The 24,528-nt window shown below is 46.6% G+C and overlaps 1 protein-coding gene across 1 annotated transcript in view; it reads right to left on the bottom strand.

Moving 5' to 3' along the window:
- Window positions 1–12,137: 12,137 nt before the first annotated feature.
- The window catches only part of WIPF3 (WAS/WASL interacting protein family member 3), a gene marked incomplete at both ends in the record, with an annotated part of 51,597 nt that continues 39,206 nt past the window's right edge, over window positions 12,138–24,528 (bottom strand). The window contains 6 exons of the mRNA XM_080701151.1: window positions 12,138–12,404; window positions 14,628–14,704; window positions 16,769–16,870; window positions 16,979–17,128; window positions 19,555–20,223; window positions 23,228–23,362. Coding sequence (XP_080557277.1) covers window positions 12,138–12,404; window positions 14,628–14,704; window positions 16,769–16,870; window positions 16,979–17,128; window positions 19,555–20,223; window positions 23,228–23,362 — 1,400 coding nt within the window. The remainder of the gene's footprint in view (window positions 12,405–14,627; window positions 14,705–16,768; window positions 16,871–16,978; window positions 17,129–19,554; window positions 20,224–23,227; window positions 23,363–24,528) is intronic.

Raw genomic sequence — 24,528 nt, 5'->3', positions numbered from 1 at the left:
ACGGACCTCGCTGACCGTCACAGCAGCCCCAGAGCCCGAGGGTGCGTGGCCCCATACATGTGGTGCGACTGCGGGACCTGAGCGACCCCAGTGCGACCTGTGGGGCGGAGACCTAGGAGCCCAGTGTGCTTTGTCCCTCTGTCCAGGGTGGCTGATCTCATGACGGCAAATGATTCCCAGTCACAGAGAGAGGACAGAACAAACTGACCAATCCCTGGACGCATGCCTCCTCCGAACCAGTTTATTCTGAGGCTGTTTTTACTAGTTACTGGGAACCCTGGTTGCCGAGAACTAACACTGTCACCCTAGAAAAAGTCCACTGGAAAAGGAGAGTTATCCACTTACATTTGATTTCTGCAAAGAGTTTCAGACTATGTAAATAAGCCTCAAAGACTTCAGACATAAAAAATGAACAGAATGCCATCAACTTGATAATAAAAGTGAGCAGAACTGCATATACTGCTTGATTTTTCAGATATGTCTCTCTATGCTAGAGGATATTCACTCCAAAGTAGTATGAAAGCCATATCATTTTATTATTCTATTACATGTTCTGAACACACAGTTCACATGAGCCATAAGTGCTGATATCTTTATTGTGTTCAAGTTAGTGGGTGTGGGACTACAAGCCTCATTTTCTGACTTGCAGCTATATTGCCGAGTTTGGGAGACGGGTGGGTGAGCAGTGGGTATTTAAATCCGAGGGATCTAGACTGTACTGGATTTACCACAGCATATGAATTTAAATTGGCATCTAAAATTGTGCTCACATGGCAAATTTTGTATATTTATACATAACTACATAACTAAAATTTGATAATTTGAAAAGATAAAATGAAACTAAAAAATTCCTGGAGCCACTCCTCCCTTGACCCAAACCACTTCATTAATCTTATTGCCACATCTTTGCAAAGTTCACTGAACCCCAAAAGATAGACCAGGCAAACCCAATGTTGTCGTTTGGGCGCCCTCTACTGGCTAAATTCTACACTGCACTATCTTCTTGTTCTGTAAACAAGTTAAATAACAAATCGTAATAAAGGTAAATAAATTATATTTTCAGTGATACTTCAGTGCTGTCAATGTTTTAGTTTTATTTGAAAATAAAAATATATGGCTTTGTAATATATGTGACACATTTTTTCAAAGAGTAAAATAAAACTTTAATGCAATAGAAAATGATACCTTCATACAAAGAGTAAATTAACAAATATCCTTGTCAAAAAAAAAAAAAGAAGCTAAGGAAGTAATTTTTAAAGGAGCCATTTGTAGGTGGTCATAACAAACTTCTATTCTCATAAAATTCTAATAAAAATTTTGTTGAAGGCCACTGTGGCATTTTATTTGAGTATTTTATAAAACATAACAGATTCTTACAAGATTGAGTAAGTAGGTCAAAGCTAGGGAAATGAGTCAAAATAGTCTGTATATTTGAATATTAATATTCATTACTTATTTTTATTGACTTGTTTAAAGCTACAAACAATTGCTTTTTGTTTATTGGCTTTTTAAAATTTAGTCTTGATTTCCAGTATTAATGATCTCTCTTAATAAAAAGGAAGAGTTATCTCTATAAGAGTCCCCATATGGGAGTTTTTATTTCTCACATGACTCATTTTACTTAAAATAATATTTGACCTCATAAGCAGATAAAGAAACTCCAGATTTACAAAGAGTCATACCCTTAGATGTCACTTTTTTTGTTTTGTGTCAAATAATAGAATTAATCAAAAGGAAGCTTTCTGGAAAGAGAAAAAGAGATTAAATTGAACATACTTTAAAATTAACACAGAATAGATAATAAAAGACAGACAAAAATATAAACAGACTAATATAATCATTGAATATATAAAAATCCAGCATATGAAAAGATAGCATTTTAAATTAGTTTAAAAATATATATCTTTCAGTAAATAGTACAGGAAATGTTTACTACTCATTTGGAAAATGATAATCTCCACACTATACCAAAAGATAATTTTACATGGGTTAAAAATCTAAAAAGTTGAAGAAAAACTATATAAATATTAAAAGAAAATATACATGAATATGTTTTTTTATTTGGTTGCAAAGGGCAGGGGAGTTTTTAAACAACAGTTTTCTTTCAAAGTAAAAAGCCAAAAGGAAATTTAATAAAACAAAGGACACCATAAAACACTCACAATAAAAATTGGTATAAATATAGATAACACATAAGGGATTGCTACCCAGAACATAAAGAACCAAGGAGAACCTACATGTAAAGTAAAACCAGTAACAGTGGGCAGAGAAGACTAGAAAAGGAAATGGAAGCAGCCATGTGTAAGCCATAAACATAAGAAAAAGAATTCAACCTGACTAGTACCCAAAAGTACACTCTTAGAGCCACGATACTCTATTAACTAGAGGGATGAAAACCGTACAACTTGCAAACATAATACCAATGTCTGAGAGTATAAGAAAGTGGATGTCTCAGACACTAACAAGAATATAAATCATTTGGGCTACATCTACTAAGTTACAAATATTCTAGCCGGGCATAGTGGTGCATGCCTGTAATTCCAGTACTTGGGAGGTTCATGGCCAGCCTCAGAAACTTCGTGAGATCTCGTTTCAAAATAAATAAATAATAAATAAATAAATGAATGAATGAATGAATAAATAAATAAATAAATGAGGCTGGGGTGTAGCTTGGGGGTAGAACGTCATGGGTTCAACCTCCAGGACCAAAAATAAAAGGAAAAAGATTCTTAGACTGTGACCCAGAACTTGTACTTAGAATTTGCCCTAGAAAAACATGTGTGCGTGAGCCTCAGAAGCCCTGTACAAGGAGTTCATTATAGTACAGATAATATAAATAAATAAACAAGATTGAGTGGCTAATCAGGATGCATTAGTATTGTGGCATATTCTGAGAAATCTAAAGTAGTAAAGGAGCTCTATGTTTATGAACATGGACCATCCCTAAACTGTAGAGAACCAGGTTGCTTAATGCATCCACTGATTCCACAGAGAGACAGAAGAGGCTGTGTGTACAGCGGGCAAATGAACAACAGACCATTCCCTTGTATCGGTCAGCGGCTGGCTGCTGATAAATTTTATATTTGTTTAATTTTTAGACATTAGGAGAGATTTTGCTTCACATAGTCATACTGACTTTTAAGTATTATTATTACTAAAGAATAGTAGGAAAATCAGTGTTTCCAGGAAATGCAAAGTATCTAGCTCACAGAGCACTCTAGGTCTGTTTAAGAGCATTTTACCACTTGACAGGAGCTTAGAGAAAGAATCTCCTCTTTTTTCAGAAAATTTAACAATTTGCTATTTTACCAAACACATAAAAAATAAGTGTTTATGGAGTGAAAACAAATGTCAAAATTGTCATGTCTTTGTGACTTCATTCTTTCGGTGGGCGGGTGCTGAATCAGGCAATGGCTGACCTCAACTAGAATTTCTGAAAAACTTGCACCTCACGGGTGAGCAAATACTGCTAAAGTTCCTTTGAAAGAGTTTTAGTGAAATCTATTTATGCCAGGAAGAGTGAGAGAGTTCGATATATTTATGCCCGTGATGGTCCATGTGGCATGACATGACCTTTGACTGAAGCGTGCACATAGATGTACAGACGACTAAGTTTCCTTCAGTAGCCACGCTCTTTTTATTTCTCAACCTCAGAGGACATGCTCTGGGCCGTCTTACCTAGGCCTTCTCCCTAAGGACGGGGTACTTGAATTTCCAGAAGCACTGGACTGAAGGGTTGGTGAGGCACAGGACCTGCTTCCCGGTAGGAATGGGGTGCATGGGTGAACACCCCCACTGAACACCCGCCCCCAGGGGAGATGGCAGGTCATGGCCCAGCAGAACACTGCATTTTTGGAGAACAATTGCTATGAACTTTAGTCTCTAGAACAGTGCTTTCTGCACTTAAATTACTGAGTTGATGTGCAAATAAATGGATAGGGAAATAAAATGAACAGGCGAAAAGAACTTGGGTTTTGGAGTCAAACAAACCTGGACTCAACTCACTCCTCTACAGCTTTGTGACCATCTGATCCAAGGGAAAGTACTGAGTATCTTGGTTCTCTGCTTATTTGTTGTAGTTCCAGGATGACAATATCCATTTTACAAAGATATAAATCTATGTTGTATGGAAAAGTTTCCATGATAGTAGAAACTGTTGAGTAAGTGATTGAACTCAGGTCCTCACGACCTACAATGTTTGTTGATGTCTGGATCCTTCCAGTTGGCTTGTGTCAGGCCTTTTCATTTGTCAACTTTGTATTGCTTTATGGATGTTTTGACAAAACTATAGGCCATGCATCCCCCTCTTTATGTTTTATTTTGCATTTGTTTTTAGGACTCTAGAGATTGAACTCAGGTGCATTCTACCTCTGAGCTTTTATTTTTTGTTTATGAAACAGTCTCACTAGGTTGCTGGAGTCTTGTTGCTTGCTGAGGATGTCCTCAAACCTGCTATCTTCCTGTCTCAGCCTCCCAAGTATTGGGATTGCAGGCGTGCACCACCAAGACCAGTTCACGTGTCCCTATTTTTAACATTTCTCTCTAGCTGTGGTTTATCTTTCTTATTTTATCTGTTGCTCTCTTTAGAACAACAGCAACAAAAAATAGTTAATTGGATTGTTAGTAAGCCAGGTAATCAGGACTGACAGATAAAGCAGAGGAAGTAGGCTTTGTGCATGGCTTGATGGAGTCTGTTCTAAATTTTATAGTTAAAATTAAGTAATCCTTAGTAAATATTCAATATGATATTTAATTTGCTGCTCAATTATTTTTATTTTCTCTTCCATTTTAACTTGTATTTTTTGCTGAAAGTAACTTTAAGATTTACAAGTTATTAAAATATCCTAAGATTTTAGAAACAGTGTCAACAGATTCTACTGACTATAATAAAAACTAGTGAAAAAATTTTAAATCAAAAGTTTCCAAACCAAACACAATCTGTACAAATTAGGCCAGCTCCTTGCTCAGACAAAAACATTTTAAAGTTGGTATCACCTCCTCTCTTTCTCAGAATCTCATTTAATTTTAGGTAAGATGTGAGAAGTAAGAGAATTAACGAGAATTCCTGATTCTGATACTTCAACACCCCTAAGGACAACCCTCAAATTAATAAACAAGCCAGGCGTGGTGGCGCACGCTTGGAATCCCCGCGCTTGGGAGACGGAGACAGGAGGATCGCTCAAGTTCGAAGCCAGCCGTGCTGGTTTAAGAGACCCTGTTTCCAAATAAAAAAGTATAAAATAGGCCTGGGAGGGTAGCCCGGAGGTAGAAGGGTTTCCAGAAACCCCCGTACCACCACCAAAAAAATTATTATTATTATTATTATTATTATTATTATTATTATTAATAAACAAAAGACTTTTTACTTATTTCACAATTAAATCAAAGAATTAGTTTTTCTGTCTGTGCCTCTTTATACACAGTAAAAGAAATAAGTGTGGAGACAGACTTAGTTTAACAGTAGAAAAAGCAAAAAGATAATAGCGACCTCCATGTGGATGGCCGAACATGCCGGTACCTTGGCCAGGTCTCTCCACCGAATCCATAATGCAGATGACCTTTCCCCTTGGCTCCAGGGGGTTCACATTTCGGCCTGTGCTCTTCACTGAGACCCTGTTTCAAAATAAAGAATAAAAAATAGGGCTGGGGGTGTAGCTCAGAGGTAGAATGCCCCTGGCTTCAATCCCTATTACCATAAAAAATTAACTAATTCATTAAAATGCACCTTAGCTGCCTCTCTACGTCCAGAATGAAGTCCAGCCTGGTATTAGAGAGAGACCCTGAGAGCTGTTTCCTGTATGGCATCATGTATTTAGCCCTTTGAGAAGGTTCTCTGCCCTCTCCACCTGCTGGCACTCCATTCTGCACCTCTTCACTGCCCGTGGCTTCGCTGCCCCTGTAGCCTGGAGCGGCCCCTCCCTCAGCAAGTGCTGCCAGTGGCCAAGTGTCATGGCCTCTGTGTCTGCAGAGTGGCCTTCTCTTTTGCCAAAGCAGGGTGCCCGGGCCAGGGCCTCCTGCTCTGCCCCCTGAGAGCTACAGTGGGCAGAGGTGGGGACCTCCAGAGCTCTCGGGGAGGGGAGTCTTCTCTTTGAGTTTCAGGGTGGGGATAAGTGGGGCTCTTTGATGTATTTATTGTTTTTATACAACTGCTGACTCCTGAGAGCCTCCAAGAAGCTAGGTTGCCTGTTGAGTCCTGGATTCTCTGGCCTTATCGGACTTGGGGGGAACCAAGCCTCCCAGCATTTGGCAGGCTGAGACGGATTGGATTCTTGGCCAGTCTCAGCTAACTTAGTGAGCCCTCTGCAACTTAGTGAGACCTTGTTTCAAAATAAAGAATAAAAAAATCAGGCTGGAGGTGTAGCTGGAAGGTAGAATGGCCCTGAATTTCATTCCTAACAATACAGAGAGAGAGAGAGAGAGAGAGAGAGAGAGAGAGAGAGAGAGAGAGAGAGAGAGAGAGAGAGAGAGAGAGCTGGGCGTTCTGAACCACACCTGTGATCCTAGTACTTTGGAGGCTGAGACAGGTAGATTGTAGCCAGGCGTGATGGCGCACGCTTGTAATCCCAGTTCTTGGAAGGCTGAGACAGGAGGATCTGGGTTTGTGGACAGCCTCAACTACTTACTGAGGCCTTTTGCTACTCAGTGAGACCCTGTTTCAAAATAAAGAATGAAAAACAGGGCTGAGGAATACTCGGAGGTAGAATGCCCCGGGGTTCCAACCCCAGTACTGCGGAAAGAAAGAAAGAAAGAAAGAAGAAAGAAAGAAAGAAAGAAAGAAAGAAAGAAAGAAAGAAAGAGCAGAGAAGGAAGTCTTATTTTTCTTCCTGGGGTACCCCTGCATGAGTGGTAGGGAACGGTTGGCCAATTTCCCCCTCACCCTGGGCTCGATCTTCTTGGTACCTTTTTTTTTTTTTTTTTTTTTGCGATATTGGGGGTGGAACCCGGGGGCATTCTACTTCCAAGCTCCACCTCAAGCTCTATTTTTTTTTTTTAATTTTGAAACAAGATCTTAATAACTTGCAAAGGGCCTCACTTAGTAGTAGCTGAGGCTGGTCATGAACTTTAAATCCTCCTGTCTCAGCCTCCCAAATACTGGCATTACAAGCATGTGCCACCACGCCTGGCTTCCCCGGACCTTTTTACTTTTTTATTTTGAGACTAAGTTGCCCAGGCTGGCCTTGAACCTGCTATCTTCCTCTTTACTGCTATCTTAACTTCTCTACTAGCTGGGATTGCATGCATGTGCCACCACAGCTTTTGTGTGAGGAGGGCCTCTCTAACTTGTTGAGGCTGGCTATGAACCTGCAATCTTCCTGTTTGAGTCTCCCAAATGCTTTGAGAGACCTTTTTCAAGGTCAGACCGGATCCTTGCTCCAGTTGCGTGATAAGGAACGGCCAACTCCTTAAACTTTATTCCCAGCTCCCCCCCCCCCCATAAGCACGTTGCAGTCGAGCTCTGAGTGACAGTGTATGTATTAGTTTGTTATTGTTGCTGTAACAAAGTGGAACACGGACAAAAAAGAAATAGGTTCCACAGTTTTGGAGCCACTATGTCCAAGATGGAGGCGTCTTCAGGCTGGCTCCACCTGAGAGCTGATGGGGTTTGTTACAATTCTCTCACCTGCTTCTTTTCCTTTGGCCTCATCCCAATCTCTGTCTTTTTCCTACCACATTCGCCCCATGTGTATGACTATGTCCAGCTCTCCCTTTTCCATGAGGACACCAGACAAATGGACTTAGGGCTCACTACTCATGTATAACCTCATTTTAACTAATTATATCTACAATGACTCTGTTTCCATAGAAGCTCACATGTGGAGGTACTGGGGTTGGGGTCTCAACGTATGAGTTGTGGGGGGACATAACTCACCCTATAAGAGAAGAGGCTCATGAAGAATGCCAAAGCCTCCTGGGATAGCGTGAGAATTTGGAACTTGCTCCTGGAGACCAAGGCCTTCCCAATCTCCTCCCACCTCTCTGGGGACCTCCTGGCCCCTTCTACACTTAGTAAGAGGTGCCTAAAATCCCAGCTCCTGCACCCTATCACTGTAGTCAAGGCCCTGGAAGTTCATCAACTACTCCCTAGATTATTTGAGGCCCTTATTTTTCTTCCCCATGCAGACTGGTCCTTTTGGTCTTTTTTGTTTTTGTTTTTTAAACAGGGTCTTGCTATGTTGCTGAAGCTGTCCTTGATCCTTCAATGCCTGTCTCATTCTCCGAAGGACTGTGATTATAGTTGTGTACCATCAAACCTGGCTCCTTTTACCATTAAAAACTTTGTCTCCAGCAAGATAGGGGCAGACAAAATTAGTCAGTCCCAGAACTCATTCTGATGCAAAGTGTACAGGGCTAACTTAAAATCAGCTTCTGGATAAGATTTACTTTTGAACCATCTTTGAATTGTAATTACCCTTCTTGTTTTGTTGTTGGTGAAGTGTGTGGTCCCAGCAGCTCAGCAAACAGCCAGATGGAGGTGTGGGGTGCAGCCCAGTGGGTGGGTGAGCCCTGGCCTGGCCAGATGGAGGTGTGGGGTGCAGCCCAGTGGGTGGGTGAGCCCCGGTCTGGCCAGATGGAGGTGTGGGGTGAAGCCCAGTGGGTGGGTGAGCCCTGGCCTGGCCAGATGGAGGTGTGGGGTGCAGCCCAGTGGGTGGGTGAGCCCCGGCCTGGCCAGATGGAGGTGTGGGGTGCAGCCCAGTGGGTGGGTGAGCCCCGGCCTGGCCAGATGGAGGTGTGGGGTGCAGCCCAGTGGGTGGGTGAGCCCTGGCCTGGCCCCTGGTGGTCTGAGGGCTCAGGGCTTGAGTGTGAGTTTTCACCCCTGTGTGCTCAGGTGCACGTTCACGTCCCCCCTTGACAGATGAGGAAACTGAGGCACAGACTGTGTAATGAACTTTCTTAAGTTCATGAGAGGAAGGAGGCGCAGATTCAGGTTCATCTTCCAAGCTGTAACCTGAGCTAGCTGCCTGGCAGACGGACCTCATCTCTCCTGTCCCCAGTCCCAGAGTCCCCTTCCAGCACCACGGTGGAGGTCTCCATGAGCACACTTCACACAGGAGGTGCTTTTGAAGGGTCAGTAAACTGGGGTGGGGGAGACTAGGTGTATTTTGGGCTGAAATTAATCCACTTGAACAGGAATTATCAGCATATATAAGCAATAAACGCTGCCCATTCTATATTAATAAAATTAGTGTTATAAGTGTGTGTGTGTGTGTGTGTGTGTGTGTGTGTGTGTGTGTGTGTGTGGTACTAGAGATGGAATCCAGTGGCATTCTACCTTTGGGCTATACCCCTAGATTTTTAATTTTTTTTTTTTTTAAGAAAGTCTTGCTAAGTTGCTGAGAGTCTAAGTGCTGAGGCTGGCTTTGAACTTGTAATCCTTCTATCTCAGCCTCCCCAGTACTAGGATTGCAAGCATACATCACCATGGCCTGCTGTGTTACCTACTTTTATTTGCTACTAGAGTTTGAACCCAGGGGCATTCCACCTCCAAAATGCACCCCCAGCTCCTTTAGTTTTTATTGAAACAGGGTCTTGCTAACTTGCTGTGGCTAGCCCCAAATCTGAGATCCCCCCCCATTTCATCCCCCAAGTACTGGGGTTACAAATGTGTACCACCATGCCTGGTGCTCTATTACTTTAAAAAATACATGAAAAAGTATTTTTTCCTTTGTGTGGTTTTTCCACTTATGTTAACCCAAAAAAGCAAATTGCCGTTTCCCATACAGTATGTTCCAGCAAGGACTGGGTCCCTGCCCATATCCGTTTTGTTTCATTCTTAGAAACCCCCTGAATCCTCCTTAAATATGTTTACTTCAGTACTCACATTTCATCATTATCCATCATGTACATGCATCAGAATATCATACTGCTTCCCGTAAATAATATGTAATTTAAAAAAAAAAAACAGCCTTGGCTTAGAACAGTACTGGGGACCACAGACAGGCTTTCACAAGGACACGGCTTCAGAAGCATCTCCATTTATTAAAGTTTATTAAGTACAAAGAAATGAATCTGCAGAAGGAGACATCAATAAATATAAAATACAGGTGAAACACGGGGGCGCGCAGGCCACAGTGTCTGGAGCAGGCAGGGACGCCACGGGGAGCAGTCACAGTCACGGGTCCCTCCACCTGTCCCCGCCTGGTGCCTGGTGCGCCCGCACGAGCTCAGGGGGTCATGGATCCAGCGAGGGGTGTGGAGGAGAGATGTGGTGCTAGATTCCTGAGAGTTCTCCCTACTTGCCATTTTTGGTTTCTGCTTGCTCCTTCCCTCTGTCCTTGAATGGTTTTAGTTTTCATTTCTATCCCAGCAGTGCAAGAAGTGAACTTACGAACAGCCCACGGGGTGGGCGGGCCAGCTAGGGCCTCCTTCCCCATAATTAAAGCTTTTTACCCATCTTGAAGGATGGTACCCAGAGCCAGCACAACAACTCAGGAATGCCCAAGGCAGCAGAGACTTCTTTCCTTTTGATTTTAGCTGTTGCAACTTGGCCTCAGGTGACTCGATTCTGATTCAGTGTCTCCCATCTGGAGTGAGCGGGCCTGCTCAGTGCCGGGCGTGACACTCTGGGTGACAGCGGTGTCTGCAGCCACACTGGCCAGCCCTCCTGCCGTCCACCTCTCCGGCTGGCCCGGGCCTGGTGTCCACAGTTGTACTCACAGCTTGAGTAGCTGGCGCCAAAGCCAACCTCCTTCGCTCTTCCTTCTCTTCCTGCCCTGGTTCCCTTATTTTGTAGCTACTTTGAACAGAGCCCAGGGATCATCCATTGCCTTCTATTTTCTCTCTTCTGACAGCCTTGTCCCCAAGGACGGACATTTGGGGTCGAGTAATAAGCAAATCCCACTTCTGCTCTCTGCCGACTCAGCGGGCAGTTCCGGCCTGGCCTCTTTCTATATTCAGGGTGGCTGGACTTGCCCACTGTCCCTGTCACCGGTGCCTGCCACAAGGCAAGGGACAGCGTCAGGCCGGTGACCTTCTCCCTCAGTTTAGAAGGCAGCTCACTTTGCTGGGTGCTTCCCAGGTTCCTAAAGGGCTATGGGGTGGCTAGATTTTGGAGGCAGGGGTTTTCCCAAACCTTTACTTTCTCCTGGCATATTTTCTATGGAAACCCTGCACTTGAATGGAAGCTTGGGAGGTCTCTGAGACAGAATTAAGAGTTCACTATGATCATAAGTCATGTATGCTTTTTTAACCTATAGAGGAAAAAAAAAATACTGCAATGTCATAAAGCCAGCCTTACCCTGGCTGCCAGGATGGGCTGCAAACTGGGAGGCACAGGAGGGAGGTGTGGGCACTAGAAAACACTGTAAACAGTAAGAGCATTGGCTGCCTGTAGGATAATCCAGTTCCAAAAGGGGCTCCTGGGAGGCATGGGCGGGGCCGCGCCCACTCTCGCCTGGACATTGTGGTCTATTTACATCATGCAGCAAAAAGACATCCCTGTACTGCAGAACAGAGGCGAGACACGGGGTCCCCCTCACAGAGGCTGCGCGGCACAGCTGGGTGTGGGGGACGCAGTCCCCCCTCTGAGCCGCATCACGTATAAGGCAGTATTTGGTTTGATTTTGCGGTCGGTGTGATGAGAATATAAAGTCATGCCAATAAGAAGGCGTGGGGGTACTGAGGACTTTGGGACCACCTGAAAACTAAGACAATCTAAAAATGGTTCAGAATCTAGGAAGGGCCAGCCCGGAAGCATATTTTCAGAATGGACATGATACAGTGGAGGAGGAACAGGGTTCTGTCTGTGTAGACAGACAAATGCCAAGATGCATTAAAAAAAATGGAGAAATAGTTTTTAAAAATGTTACTCAAAGACTAAAATGCTGCTTGAAAGCCCGTGCAAGCCACGTATTTACAATAAATAAAATGCTCTTCTTAGAGCCTGTATATCAACTGCATAAAGCTCAGGCATGATGGGGCCTGACACGTTTCCCCGGGGGGTGGCCATCTGCGACACGGAACCCCAGGACCTTGGCTTCATCGTCTTCTCACCGGAGGGTCTTGAGAAATAACTGTGGAAACATGGTAGAAGATAACCAACAGGGTCAGAAGACTCGATGCACACAAAAGACGGCCCAGGACCCGGCACTTCAGCCTGGCAGTGTGGGTGGTGGGGTTGGGGCTCCTGTCCCTGGGAGTCAAAGGTCCCAGGAAAATCCCTGAGGTACTGTGGCAGAAGCACCAGACAGGTCAGAGGTCGGGCTCGTGACCCCGCACTCGCCCCTCAACCTTTTGGGCCGTGGCTTCTCTGTCAAGGCAGCCCTGGGGCTGGGGTGTAGCTCAGAGGTACAGCACGTGCCCAGCATATGTGAAGCCCTGGGCTTCCTCTGAAGGAGGCAAAGCTGGAGGCGCTGCCTGACCACAGGCCTGACCACAGGATCAAAATGAGATGACACACGAGCTAACTGAAAAGCCTAAGGAGCTACGTCAATGTACGGGGTTATGTTTATGATCTTTTTCTGATCATAATAATCTATTCGCTGTATTCAAAGTACAGAACCTGCAGAAATACACTAGGAAGAATGTAAAACTCTGCGATCATCTTCTACAGCCCCTGTCTCATCTGGATGGCGTGTGAAGGAGAGTGACCTTAGAAGGGGAGGACTTGAAGGTCAGGAGAGCCGGGCAGCTGCCCCCGTGTTACAGGCTAACACTGACCCAAACCAACTGCAATTTATTGTCCAAGCCTCCCCTGGACTTTGCATGCCTTCAGCAGACTCCGGAGCTCCAAAACAATTCCATCAGAAAGATTCTCCAGCCGGGTGTGGTGGCGCACGCTTGTAATCCCAGCATTAGGGAGGCTGAGACCTGGAGGATCATGGTTTGCGGACAGCCTCAGCTACTTAGTGAGGCCCTCTGCAACTCAGTGAGACCCGGTTTCAAAATAAAGAATAAAAAATAGGGCAGGGGGTGTAGCTCGGAGGTCAAATGCCCCTGGGTTCCATCCCCAGACCCGCAAAAAAAAAAAAAAAAAAAAAAAGAAAGATTCTCCAGGCAGCGGATGTCTGGGTTTGGGGGAGGGGCAGTCTCCTGTGTATCCGGCCTTAACATCTTCCCAGAATCCTCTCCACCTATTAATTTTGTATACAGTATCTTTCTTCTTTTCTCCTCCCCTTTCTTCTTTTGCTCTTCTATTTTTCCAACTATAATCCTGTACCCAGATTTGAACCTGTGATTATCTGAGAATGGATACTGTGATTCTTGGATTAGCTGTGGTTAGGAGAGGGGGACACTTACACATTTGTTAGAAGTAGCACTGCCTCTCCCAGGACTATCCTGGCTTTTAAGAATCTAGTCTATAGATTCCCAGAGTCTATAGATGCCCTGCCTGGGGCAGGTGCTGGAGTTATTCAGGGGTGTATAACAGCCTTGGGTACAGTTGAGGGGCATTGAATAAAAATAAGGTGTGGCGGTGCACACCTGTAATCCTAGTACTTTAGAGGCGGAGACAGGAGGATTGCAGGTTTGAGGCCAGTCTCAGAACTTAGTGAGACCCTGTTTCAAAATGAAAAGGGCTGGGGGTGTAGCTCATAGGTAGAATGCCGCTGGGTCTAACCTCAGAAACCAAAGTAAGTGTATCCACAAATAAACAAACATGGGGGGCATTGAGTAATTTTGAAAAGGGGGTGGTAACCTAATAAGTTTAGGCTTCTAGTCTTCTCTTTTTTCCCTTAATGTTCGTACAGCTGTAAAATGGCCCCGTTTAACGATAAGCCAGCCTATGGAGTGTTACACAGAACTCTGAAAAAGGAGGAGACCAGGGTAGGACTGAATACATGTTTTTGAATGAACAGAGGACTTTTAAAGAGAAGACCGTAAGCCTGGCGTGGTGGCGCAGCCCAGGTTAGGAGCTGCTCCATCTAAGCAGCCTCCGGGGACAGCAGGACATTCCTTCAATGGCTTATCAGTGTCTACACCCTCCCAGTGTCTACACCGCCTGTAGCCACCAGGCCTGGGGGTGTGAGGAAATTTGGTCAAAATCAATTATAATATTAGCCGGGCATGGTGGCGCACGCTTGTAATGCCAGCATTTGGGAGGCTGAGACCGGAGGATCGCGATTCGCGGACAGCCTCGGCTACTACTTAGTGAGGTCCTCTGCAACTTAGTGAGACCCTGTTTCAAAATAAAGAATAAAAAATAGGGCTGGGGGTGTAGCTTGGAGGTCAAATGCCGCTGGGTTCCATTCCCAGACCCGCAAAAAAAAAAAAAAATTATAATATTGATGGAGAAAGCAGCCCCAAGGGTGCTAAAAGAAATCCTGTGTTCTATGGGTGAGAAATAAGGCTGGATTATATTTTATAAGGGGTACAGGGCTTTTCTCACAGGCTTCTCTGGCCATCTCAATCAAGAAAGGATAGGGAGTGAGGGGGATAATTCTTGCAGAAGGGTCTAAAAGGGTTCTGAGTGGCCAAACATGCTTCTGTACATGGTGGTTACTCCAAGGAAGCCTCCCTTCCACCCTTCAGATGTTGGAACCGTGAGTGTTTAAACATTCTGGCTTAAAACAAATGGCCTTCCTTGAATGAACCTGGGGAAAGATGTCTAGCTGTTGCGGAGACCGCCGTGGGAATCCTGTGCTCCTAGAGAATTCTTGGCTTCACATTCAGATGCCAGAGGGTCGCATTACCTGAGAATTTCTGCCTTTGATGTCTTCAGAGCTGTGTCCAGCTGCCTCAGCTGGGAGCCAGGGACCAGGTGTACGGCCTGCAAGAAACAAGAACAATATCACCATCTCTTGGCCCAGGGAGCAGTGGTGCCCACTTCACCAAGAAACTTTCGCCGAACAGGTGCTTGAAACATCAGCAAAGGAACCGCAGGCTACGTGAGCCAGTCCACCTGAAACCGTTAGGCTTCTTGCCAGGGCCCGCTAAAACTGTGGACCGTAAACAAAGCATCCATAAGGAAGGTCTGACACTTGGTCAATCCCAGACCTGCCACCCACCAATCAGGTATGAGGAATCTGAGAGAGAGAGAGAGAAAAAAAAAACAGACTCCATCCCTGCTGTGAGCCCCTCCCCACCCGCACATGGTGTGTGTGTGTGTGTGTGTGTGTGTGTGTGTGTGTGTGTGTGTGTGTGCTCTCCTATGAAAGAGCTGTGAGACCCCCAAAGGTGTTCTTCCTCTTGAGATGGCCCACGTTCCCTCCAGTGTGTAGCCCTCACTTTCCTAAAGAAACCTCTGTCTATGAAAAAAACAAAACCCCAGCTGTGTCCCAAAGTCCCCGGCACAACTCCAGCTGCTTAAAAAGAAGCGTGAAATGGAGAAATGTTAACCACTGGTTATTTATAATAGCAAAAAACTATTAATAGCCCGTGTTCAACAGAAGTTTTAGGTGATCTGGGGTCCGTGTCATAGTGACGGAGTATGAAGCAGCTACCTGAATGTGTACAAAGACTTGATTTACAGAGATTAAACTACAAATAGAACAGTCCCACCTATCTTTAAAACTCATCAAAAACATAAATAGTAAAATAAAATGTCTCCTCTGGGGTGGTAGAATTACCATTAAAAAAATAAATCTCAGGAAATACTTTTGAAGCTTTCTATTCTGAGCATACATAAGCCATTTTAAGAATCTTGTAAGGCAGCTTTTTATTTTTATTTATTTACGTTTTTATGGTGCTGTGGATTGAACCCTTGGACATTCTATTTCTGAGCTACATCCCTAGCTCTATTTTATGTTTATTTTGAAACAGGGTTTTACCAAGTGGCAGAAATGACAGACTCATGGAGCCTGGTCCCTGATTCCTGGTCCTGGGCTAGTGCTGGACTCTGTTGACTCTCCCTTAGGGCACAAAAGTGTGGGGCTGGAGGACTTACTTGATATGGGGTAGGAACACACCCGACCCTCACCCCAAGTGCTGGATCTGCCCCTCCTACCCCCTCCTGCCCAGTGCGGCCAGCGTGATACAGGGTTGGCTCCTGTTAGCCAGCGGGCAGGGCAGCATCACTGCGGCTTTTCTCTGATCTCCCTGCTGCTGTGGCCCTAGGGGCAGGCTGAACTTGCAGGCAGAATCCAAGCCTCCCTTGGAGCCCGACCGCACAATTAAACCAGGAGGGAGCTCTCTCTGTGCTGACTCCCACCCTTGCCTGGGAGCTTTCAAAAATACTGCCATCTGGGCCCCGCCCTGGATATTGTGATGGGCTGCAGCCCGGAGTTCAGGATTTGTTAAAGCTTTTAGGTCACCCCAGTGTAGAGCCACAGCCGAGAACCACTGTTCTAAGGATGTTTTCCACTTCACAGTTTGTCAAATTCTATACTGGGGGGAGGTTTCAATGTCCTCTCCAGCTAGTAAAGTAAAACACCCCCGTGTGCCATTTCACTGTTGGCTAGGGGGTGTTTATTTCTCTAGTCCAAAGTCCCAGGAGTTGAGGGAGGTGTGGTAATGCAAGCATTCAAATCTGACACCAGTTAACAGGAAGACAGCATGTTCAGGGACAGCCTCAGTAATTTAGTAAGGCCCTGTTTCAAAACATAAAATAGGGCTAGCGGTGTAGCTTGGAGGTACAGGACCCCTAAGTTCAATTCCCAGTACTAAAAAAAAAAAACCTGTCTGGTATATAAAAAAACCTCCAAATGAGCTCTTAGGTATCAGGATAAATAAATGTTTTGAAACTTTAAAAAGTATGTATAGCCCCATATCCTTTTAGCAGGACAATAAAGTCATGACCCCATCCTTTGGGCAGCCTGTGGTTAGTCGATGCACACCAAGCACCCACTTTGGGAGGATCAGAAAGAGCCAGGAGCCTTGCCAAAGTGGTACTTACTTCTGGGGACCTTGCTGGGGTAAACCTTCTGGCATGGCTTATATTCATCCGGAGGGGGAAAGTCTTCCACGGAATGGAACGTGAATTTGGACTCGAAGTCATCTGCACACAGGCAAACGGTAAAGACGACTTGGGTTGATGTCATGCTCCAAGTTGGGCGCTTCCCAGGAGCACCAGGGAGCCGCCTCCACACCGCATCAGCCCACTTACCGCTGAGGCGCAGGCCTCCGTTTCTCAGCTGACCTCCGGGCTGCTGGGCCGGGGTCCAGGCCAGGGCCTGCTGGCTTTTGCTTGAGAGCTCGGTGGTGGGCGATCTTGCAGGAGGGGCTGGGGGTGGGTTTAGCTTCCCCCCACCGGTCCCTTAAGGAGAAGATGACAGGCATTCAGAGACAGAAACGGGGACTGTGGGCTATAACTTTATATAGGTTCCCAAAGTGAGCGACACCACCTCTCTGCGGATCCTGAGATGAAATAGAAATACGTGAGAGAATGAAATTGTCTCTACATCTTTCTGTTGATTTACTCAGGGAGGCATCGGTAAATTTTTTTCCCCCTAAAAAGGGGGTAGTACACAAAATAAGTTTGGGAACCTGGGGTCAATGTTTAGCTCTTTGGGTGTTAGATGATATAGCCAGTAACCGGGCAGCCTCTGCAGCCAAACTATTTCAGACTGAACCACAGCTCTCCCACTGGGCTAACTCAGTCTCTTTGTACCTCAGTCTTCCCATTTGTAAAATGGAAACACTAGTACAGATATCCCCAAGGGTGATGGGAGGAATCAGGGAGATAAGTCAAGCGGCGCCGGCTGCTGTTTTTAATGATGGCGATGACCCTCAGCGTCGGGGGCACAGCCGGAGAGGGACCCATTGCTGAGTGATGGGACCTGGAGGGACAGCCTCAGCCGAGGGCCGGGGACGGCTGTGCTCTGCGTGCTCCTCCAGGATCTGCTCTGGTCTGATCACCTGGTTTTTCTTTCTGGTCAATCAAATCCTTCCCACCCACCAGATACATTTAAAATCACAGATAGCAGACAGAGCACACCACTATAAATGACGGTCCTCCTGCTGGCCAGTCAGTTGGAAAAGTAATGATGAAACCATCTTTCTTCTGGTCAAGAGTCTTAAAAATATCTTTGTCCTTTTAAAAACCTATTCTCTAAAAAATATCAAAAATGTAGACCAAATTCCCTGAAAGCATTTCCTATAATATTATTCCAACTTAGATCTCTAATAGTAGGAGTATAGTATATACTATTATATTTACTTCTAAGTGAGTCACAATAATTTGGCAAAACTGCTTTTAATGCAGTATTAAATTAAAAAAAATACACAGTGGGCGTGGTGGCGCACGCTTGTAATCCCCGCGCTTGGGAGGCGGAGACAGGACGATCACGCTGGTTCGAAGCCAGCCTCGCTGGCTTAAGAGACCTTGTTTCCAAATAAAAAAGTATAAAAATAGGTCTGGGAGTGTAGCCCGGAGGTAGAAGGGTTTCCAGGAACCCCAGTACCACCAAAAAATAAAAATAAAAATAAAAATAATACACAGCAGACGTGGTGGCACATGCCTGTCATCCCAGTTCTTGGGAGGCCGAGACAGGAGAATTGCAGATTAGAGGACAGCCTTAGGAACAGAGAAGGCCCTCAGAAACTCAATGAGACTGTTTCACAATTAAAAAAAAAGGGGGGTTGGGGAGTGTAGCTCAGAGACAGAAAACCCCTAAATTAAATCCCTGGTACCCCCCACCCCCCCACATCTACAAAATTATATGTACAAAGTGCATTTAAATGTACTTATATATTCAAAAACAAAGAAGATGTCCAAACGCTAACTTTCATCTCTGGATGATGTTATTTCTTTCTCTTTGTTCTACAATAAGCTTGTTCTGCTTTTGTTTTGAGGAAATACATTTAGGAAGCTTTCTGCATCAAAGGTCCAAAAGATATGTGCGAATGTGTATGCATGTAAGTGCGGGTGTATGTGTGTATGTGGTGTGTTCATCAGGCTGTGTACAATGAATGTGTGTGGATGTGTGCACGTGTCTATGGGTGTGCGTGGATGCAGTTGTGTGTGTGGCTGTATCTTCCCCGTGGAAAGGCACCATCTGTGTGTGAAGGCTCAGCGCCTCAGAGACCAGAAAATCAATCCAGGGCTCGGCACACTCAATTCACAATCCTCCAGGCTCTGTGTGTAACACAATCATTTTCACTCTTTGACTCGAGACACAGACTTTCTTGAGTCAGCTGGAGAACGTGCCCAAACACAGAATTTGCATCTAACCTACTGAGGCGGTGAAGAGCGAGACTGGAAACCAGACAGCAATAACTCAGCCACAAAACCGGGACGTGGCTGCAGCCAGCCCCCCTGCACCCCAGGGAGAAGCCCTGTAAGGAAGACAGCCCTCCTCTTCGCTGTTGCCAGGGTCAACGCCAAGCTCCATCCACTGAACTCCATCTCTAGACAACCCCACCCGGTAGAAAAGATTGCTCTCCCCATTCCACAGATGAAGAGGAGGAAGGAGAGGGTGGGGCTGGGTCTTGTCCTCAGCTAGTGATGGCCAGGCATTTAGGCCAGGATTCCTCGCTCCCTTTTGCATGGTCTGGGGCAAGTCTCCCAGGCTCCACCACCCTGGGTTTCCACCTCTAAAACCACTGCCCCCAACAGTGAACCCCTATGGAAGGCCAGGGCTTTACCGTCCCAGGACAGGTACTAAGGCGCGCCCAAGGCTGGGGACCTCGGGCCCATCCAGGACTTGGGCTGGGGCTCCCTTGGCCCAGGGGCTGCTTTACCTGGGCCTCTGCCCATCCTCTTCTTCTGCAGGAGGGGCTGAGCCCCGGGGGGCCCGGGCGGCAGGGCGGGCGCCGGGGGCACGCTGGCCTTCTGCGGAGGAGGAGGCGCGGGGAAACTGGGGGACTTGGGGGGCAGCGGGGGAGGGGTGTCGCCGCTGTTGGCAGTGCCTGGCAGCGGGGGCGCGGGGGCCCGGGGCGAGCACGAGGCGTACAGGGGCGGCAGGGGCGGCGGGGGCGGCGGGGCGGGGGGCTCCCGCACCTCTTGGGCGGGGCTGGCGGGCTCGGCGTTGAGCCCCGGGTACCCACAGGGCGGGAGGAGGGGGAGCGGGGGCGGGATGGGCGGCAGGTGCAGCGGGGCGAGCTGGGGCCTCGGCAGTGGCGGCGGGGTGGGGGGCGGTGGCGGCGGCGCAGCCGGAGGGGGGTTCCCTTTGGTCGGTGGGCCAGCAGGGGGCACGGGCGGGGTCTTGATGGGGGAGGACGGAGGTAGAGGGGGCGGGGGCGGCGGGGCGGGCATGCTGGGGCGCGGAGGGACGGTCCTCGCCGTCCCCGGGGCCTCGGCCGCACTGCCCAGCCTGGGCGAGGCCGGGGCGTTAAGCGGGCCGCCGAGGTTTTTGGTGGGAAGCCGAGGAGATGGCGCTCGCGAGCCAGGGCCCTGCCCTGTCTTGCCACCTGGAAGTGAAGCAAATTCTAGGTTAGTTCAGCGACAGGAGAAGGAGGGTGTCCGGGAGTTGATGGTGGCTGCTTTCCTGCAGGTGCAGAAAAGCTCAGTGCAGCACCTGTGCTACAGATGAGCCCGCTGGAGGGGCCCGAGCTCCTGCGCAGCACCAGAGAGGTGTCCTCCTCCTAGACAAGCCCAGGTCAGACCTCTGGGCTTCATACTCTGTCCTCATGCCTCCCGGGCTCACAGCCCAGGGCTCAGGACCACTGACCTCCACACCCTCCTGTCTCCAGGCCCCTGGCACTCCTTCACCCATGTCTAATTTGAAGTCTTGGGTATAGCAACCCAGGTGTTCTTCACGCCAGTGTTTTGTGAAGGAGGACTTCCTTTGTTTCTACTTTGCCAGCAGAAGAATCCGTAGGGCAAGTTAGCAGGGAGAAGTCCCTTGACATTGCAAGCCCATGGCCTGGAACTGCTGTCTCCAAAGGGTTCCAGTCCCGAGGACTTGGGCCATCTACAAGGGGCTGGCTCTCCCGTCCCCTGGATTCTCGCCACATTGGCCTCAGCTTGAAATCCACTGCCGTTTCTAATTCAGCAACAGAGAAATCGCTCATGGCACTAAGCACTTGTGTTTGTGGGACTACCCGGAACACTGGGGTGGAGGCTCCAGGAGGGGCCAGACAGGCTCTATACAACCTTGCGCCTCACTGCCGGGTCTTTTTCCTTCTGGATTCTCTATAAGGAGAAAAAGGTTCTTCTCCCTGTTACTGCATAGAAATTCTGCTTAAATAGTCTTGGAGTGCCACTGGATTCCCAGGAAGCGTATTAAAGCATTTATTCAAAATATAACGTTCTCCCTAAAAGAAATATTAGAGAAAACACTTCCCTCTATTTGAGTACTCCTGTGTCTGAGAATCCTCTAGACAACTGTGGAAAGCACATGAGAAAATGTTTGCTCTTCACACCTACAGCTTCCAGTTCAGATTATAAACCTCTAGGAGCTGCCTGGGCTCTTCAGCAGGGGCTCCAGTGTTTCCCCAACTAAGTGCGCAAACATACCCTGAAGAACTTGATGTCGAAACTGAGGCCGAGGGGGCATGGGGCAGGAGGCTCTGGGGCTGAGCTGGTGGACAGGACCACAACGCCTGGCTTTCCAAGCCTGTGTTTCTCTGCTTACAGTGTCACCCAGACAACACTACTATTGAACGCTTGTTCTTAAGACAGGTGATGATGTCATCAGTCCTCTGTTGGGTTTGAGGTGATTCTAGAAGACATCTCTTTGCAATGATGCATCTCCTCTGGCTCCCTTGATCCCAGGGCCCAACGGCAGGCATTGCCAGAATGGCTGGCTGAGGGGAACCAGGACCAGAAGGCCCCTGCCTGGCCTTCCCCACTGGCAACTCCAACATTAAACGTTTTATATGATGTCTAGATCAGGGAACAGCTAAGGGAGTCCTGCCTAAAAGTTCTCAAATGTTTCCTAGAACACAGAACTGATGACAGCGAACCCAGACAGCTCCCTAAACAAAGACGGGTGGGTTTGTGTGCCCAGTTGCCGAATGTAATTTAAAGAGATCATACAGGCCAGGCGTGGTGGCGCACGCTTGTAATCCCCGCGCTTGGGAGGCTGAGACAGGAGGATCGCGCAGGTTCAAAGCCAACCTCGCTGGTTTAAGAGACCCTGTTTCCCAATAAAATATATATAAAAAATAGTTCTGGGAGTGTAGCCCGGAGGTAGAAGGGTTCCATCCCCAGTACCCCCCCACAAATAAATAAGTAAATAAATAAATACATAAATAAATAAAAATAAAGAGATCATACAGTTGAAAACCAGAAACAAGTTTACACCTGAGTGACAATTCACACTTTTTAAGTTTTGAGACTGCATCCAAGAATCAAAAAACAGAAGAGTCCGCTAAGAGCACAGGGTCCTCTGCTCACTGTTCACAAGGCAGGAAATAAGGGGCCAGAAAGGCTTGGGGTCCGATCATCCTGAGCTAATGATACTCCTGGAGTTGATTCAGCTTGTGAGCTAAAGAGCACAACAGTGGGGAGATGCTATTTTGTTGTTCACAGTAAATATATTTGTCCAATTATGATATAAACTTAAATATCCAATGCCCCCTAAAGTACAAACGATTGCAGTGGATTTATTGCAAAAATGGCCTCAATAACTGACTCGTGCCTGATTCTATAATCTTTGCATATGATTGATTGTGAATATAACCTTTCAGGATGATTGAGTCGGATATCAAAAGGTAAAGTCCGTTTCCCTACCCAGGTTTCTGGCGGAGCGTGTCACTCACTTCCATGTGATGGGAATCGACACCTCCTAGACTTCTATGTTAGTTCCTAGTAGCTTCCAGGTCTAATCCTCTAGAGTCTTTATACATATCTTCTTTCTCTCTTGGAACCCTGCCAGCACCATGATAATAAACCCTGAACCATCTGGATCCAAGGTCAGTCAGGCCGGTCGTTCCAGCTGAGGTTTCAGACATAGGAGAAATCCAGGATGAGCGAAGCCGCCTACCTAGTTTGCAGGTTTTCACAATTGCTGGAGGAAGCCTGGCTAACACCACCCTAGATCCTAACCCATATAATTTACAGGCTGAAATCATTGTTTAAAGCTAAGTGTTAGTGTTTCTGTTACACAGCAATGCCTAACTGATACAATGACTAAGAGATGTTACATCTCACACATTGCTAGTGAGTCCACACCACAGGGATGTCACTAAGTTTTTTTTTATTGTTATTTGCACCTCTGTCTATATTTTCCAGGCTGGGCCATCATCATACCAGTGCTAAATAATAGACACTATGGCAAGACACTCTTCAATTATTACAACTGATGAAAATTTAAAAGAACAAGTCTGCGCTTTAGAAACTTAGCGTTTGAGGACTCAATACGTGATCTTTACATGACTGGTCACTGACTGGCATGAGCAGATTGTCCAGTTGGCCTCACAAGTTAAGGCGATAAAGTCCACGAGATAGCTGGTCTGACTTCTTTCTTACCTGCTGCATCCCTCTGGCCTGCCGGTCGCAACACAGGAAAGCCGCCAGCAAAGAGATCTCCCAGGGCAGGGGGTGTGCTTCCTCCTCGGGCGTTCACGGGGCCTCCGCCGCCTTCTTTGTTGGTTCCTTTTGAGCCTTCAGAGAGAAAAGGAAAGCAGAAAAGACCAGTGGTCTGGACTGAGCAGCACGTCCACTCTGGGCCCTGGTGTACACTGTCCTGGGCAGCCTCACTCCGGTGTTGTTCCTACAGTCTACACCTCCCCTGTACACCCTCTGCCTCGACACCCCGCCGACTCCTGTGCCTAGGTGTATCTGCTCTGCCAAAGAGGTATCTGTGGCCAACCACCCTGGAAAGAGACCAGACAAACACTGAATACTGCACCTAGTGGATGCCAATGGGAGGAGCCAGAAGCACACTGCAAATTAGAAAGCTCACACACAGGAGGCGTAGAGCTGGTCCTGTTTTTAATGGGAACCAGGGACAGGAAGTGGAGGCCTGCAATGATTTCTGCTTTGGGATTTGCCTTCCTGACTCCCCGGCTCTCAGGCTCCGGGCCCCTCGGGCGTCCCTGAATTTGTTGTTCTGGGGAACAGAACGCCCGGAGCTTGGGTGTCACTAACACCAGCCTTCTAGGTGCGCACAGTTACCAGCTGTGGAAACTGAGAAGGTATCGGCTGAGCAAGAATTCCTGGCAGAAAACTTGAACAACCCGAAGCTAATATGCAGGGAGAAATTAGGACATGGTGCCCCCTGGTGGGTGAAAGTGGCAGATTTTTCTGAGCATTAATAAGCATTACCCCCTGAAGTGATCAGGCAGTAAGTGGGTGTTCCAATTAAACAGATTAATTGGTTAACTGAGCTTAACCAGGTAGACAATGGAGCTAACCAGAAACTAATTTTTATTATAATCCATGTCAAAAATGTTTATTTAAAATGTATTCATCTTTGTGTATTATATATCATTACAGATCAGAGACAAAATTATGTTTTTAAGATTATCTTTGAGAATTACCATCATGTACAGCATTATGAACTCTATGAACACAGACTACCTGACTAAATAGTTTCACATGTATTATTTAACCTCAACAATCTTGACCAAAAACAAATAAATAAATAGTAGTTACTATTCCTCCCCCATTTTGCAAATGAGAAAACTGATCTTCAGAGAGGTTCCCTGTGAGCTGTGCTATAGCGTATGACTGGGTTTGACTCACAGTGCCAAGAAAAAAAAAAAAAAAAAGAGGTGCCTAAACAGAGCTGGGCATGGTGGTTTGATCCATGTGCAGGACTCCTTTTT

Source organism: Muscardinus avellanarius (assembly GCF_963383645.1).
Source record: "Muscardinus avellanarius genome assembly, chromosome: 9".
Taxonomy (NCBI): Eukaryota; Metazoa; Chordata; class Mammalia; order Rodentia; family Gliridae; genus Muscardinus; species Muscardinus avellanarius.
The sequence above is the reverse complement of the archived record's forward strand: the minus strand, read 5'-3'. Positions and strand labels throughout refer to the sequence as shown.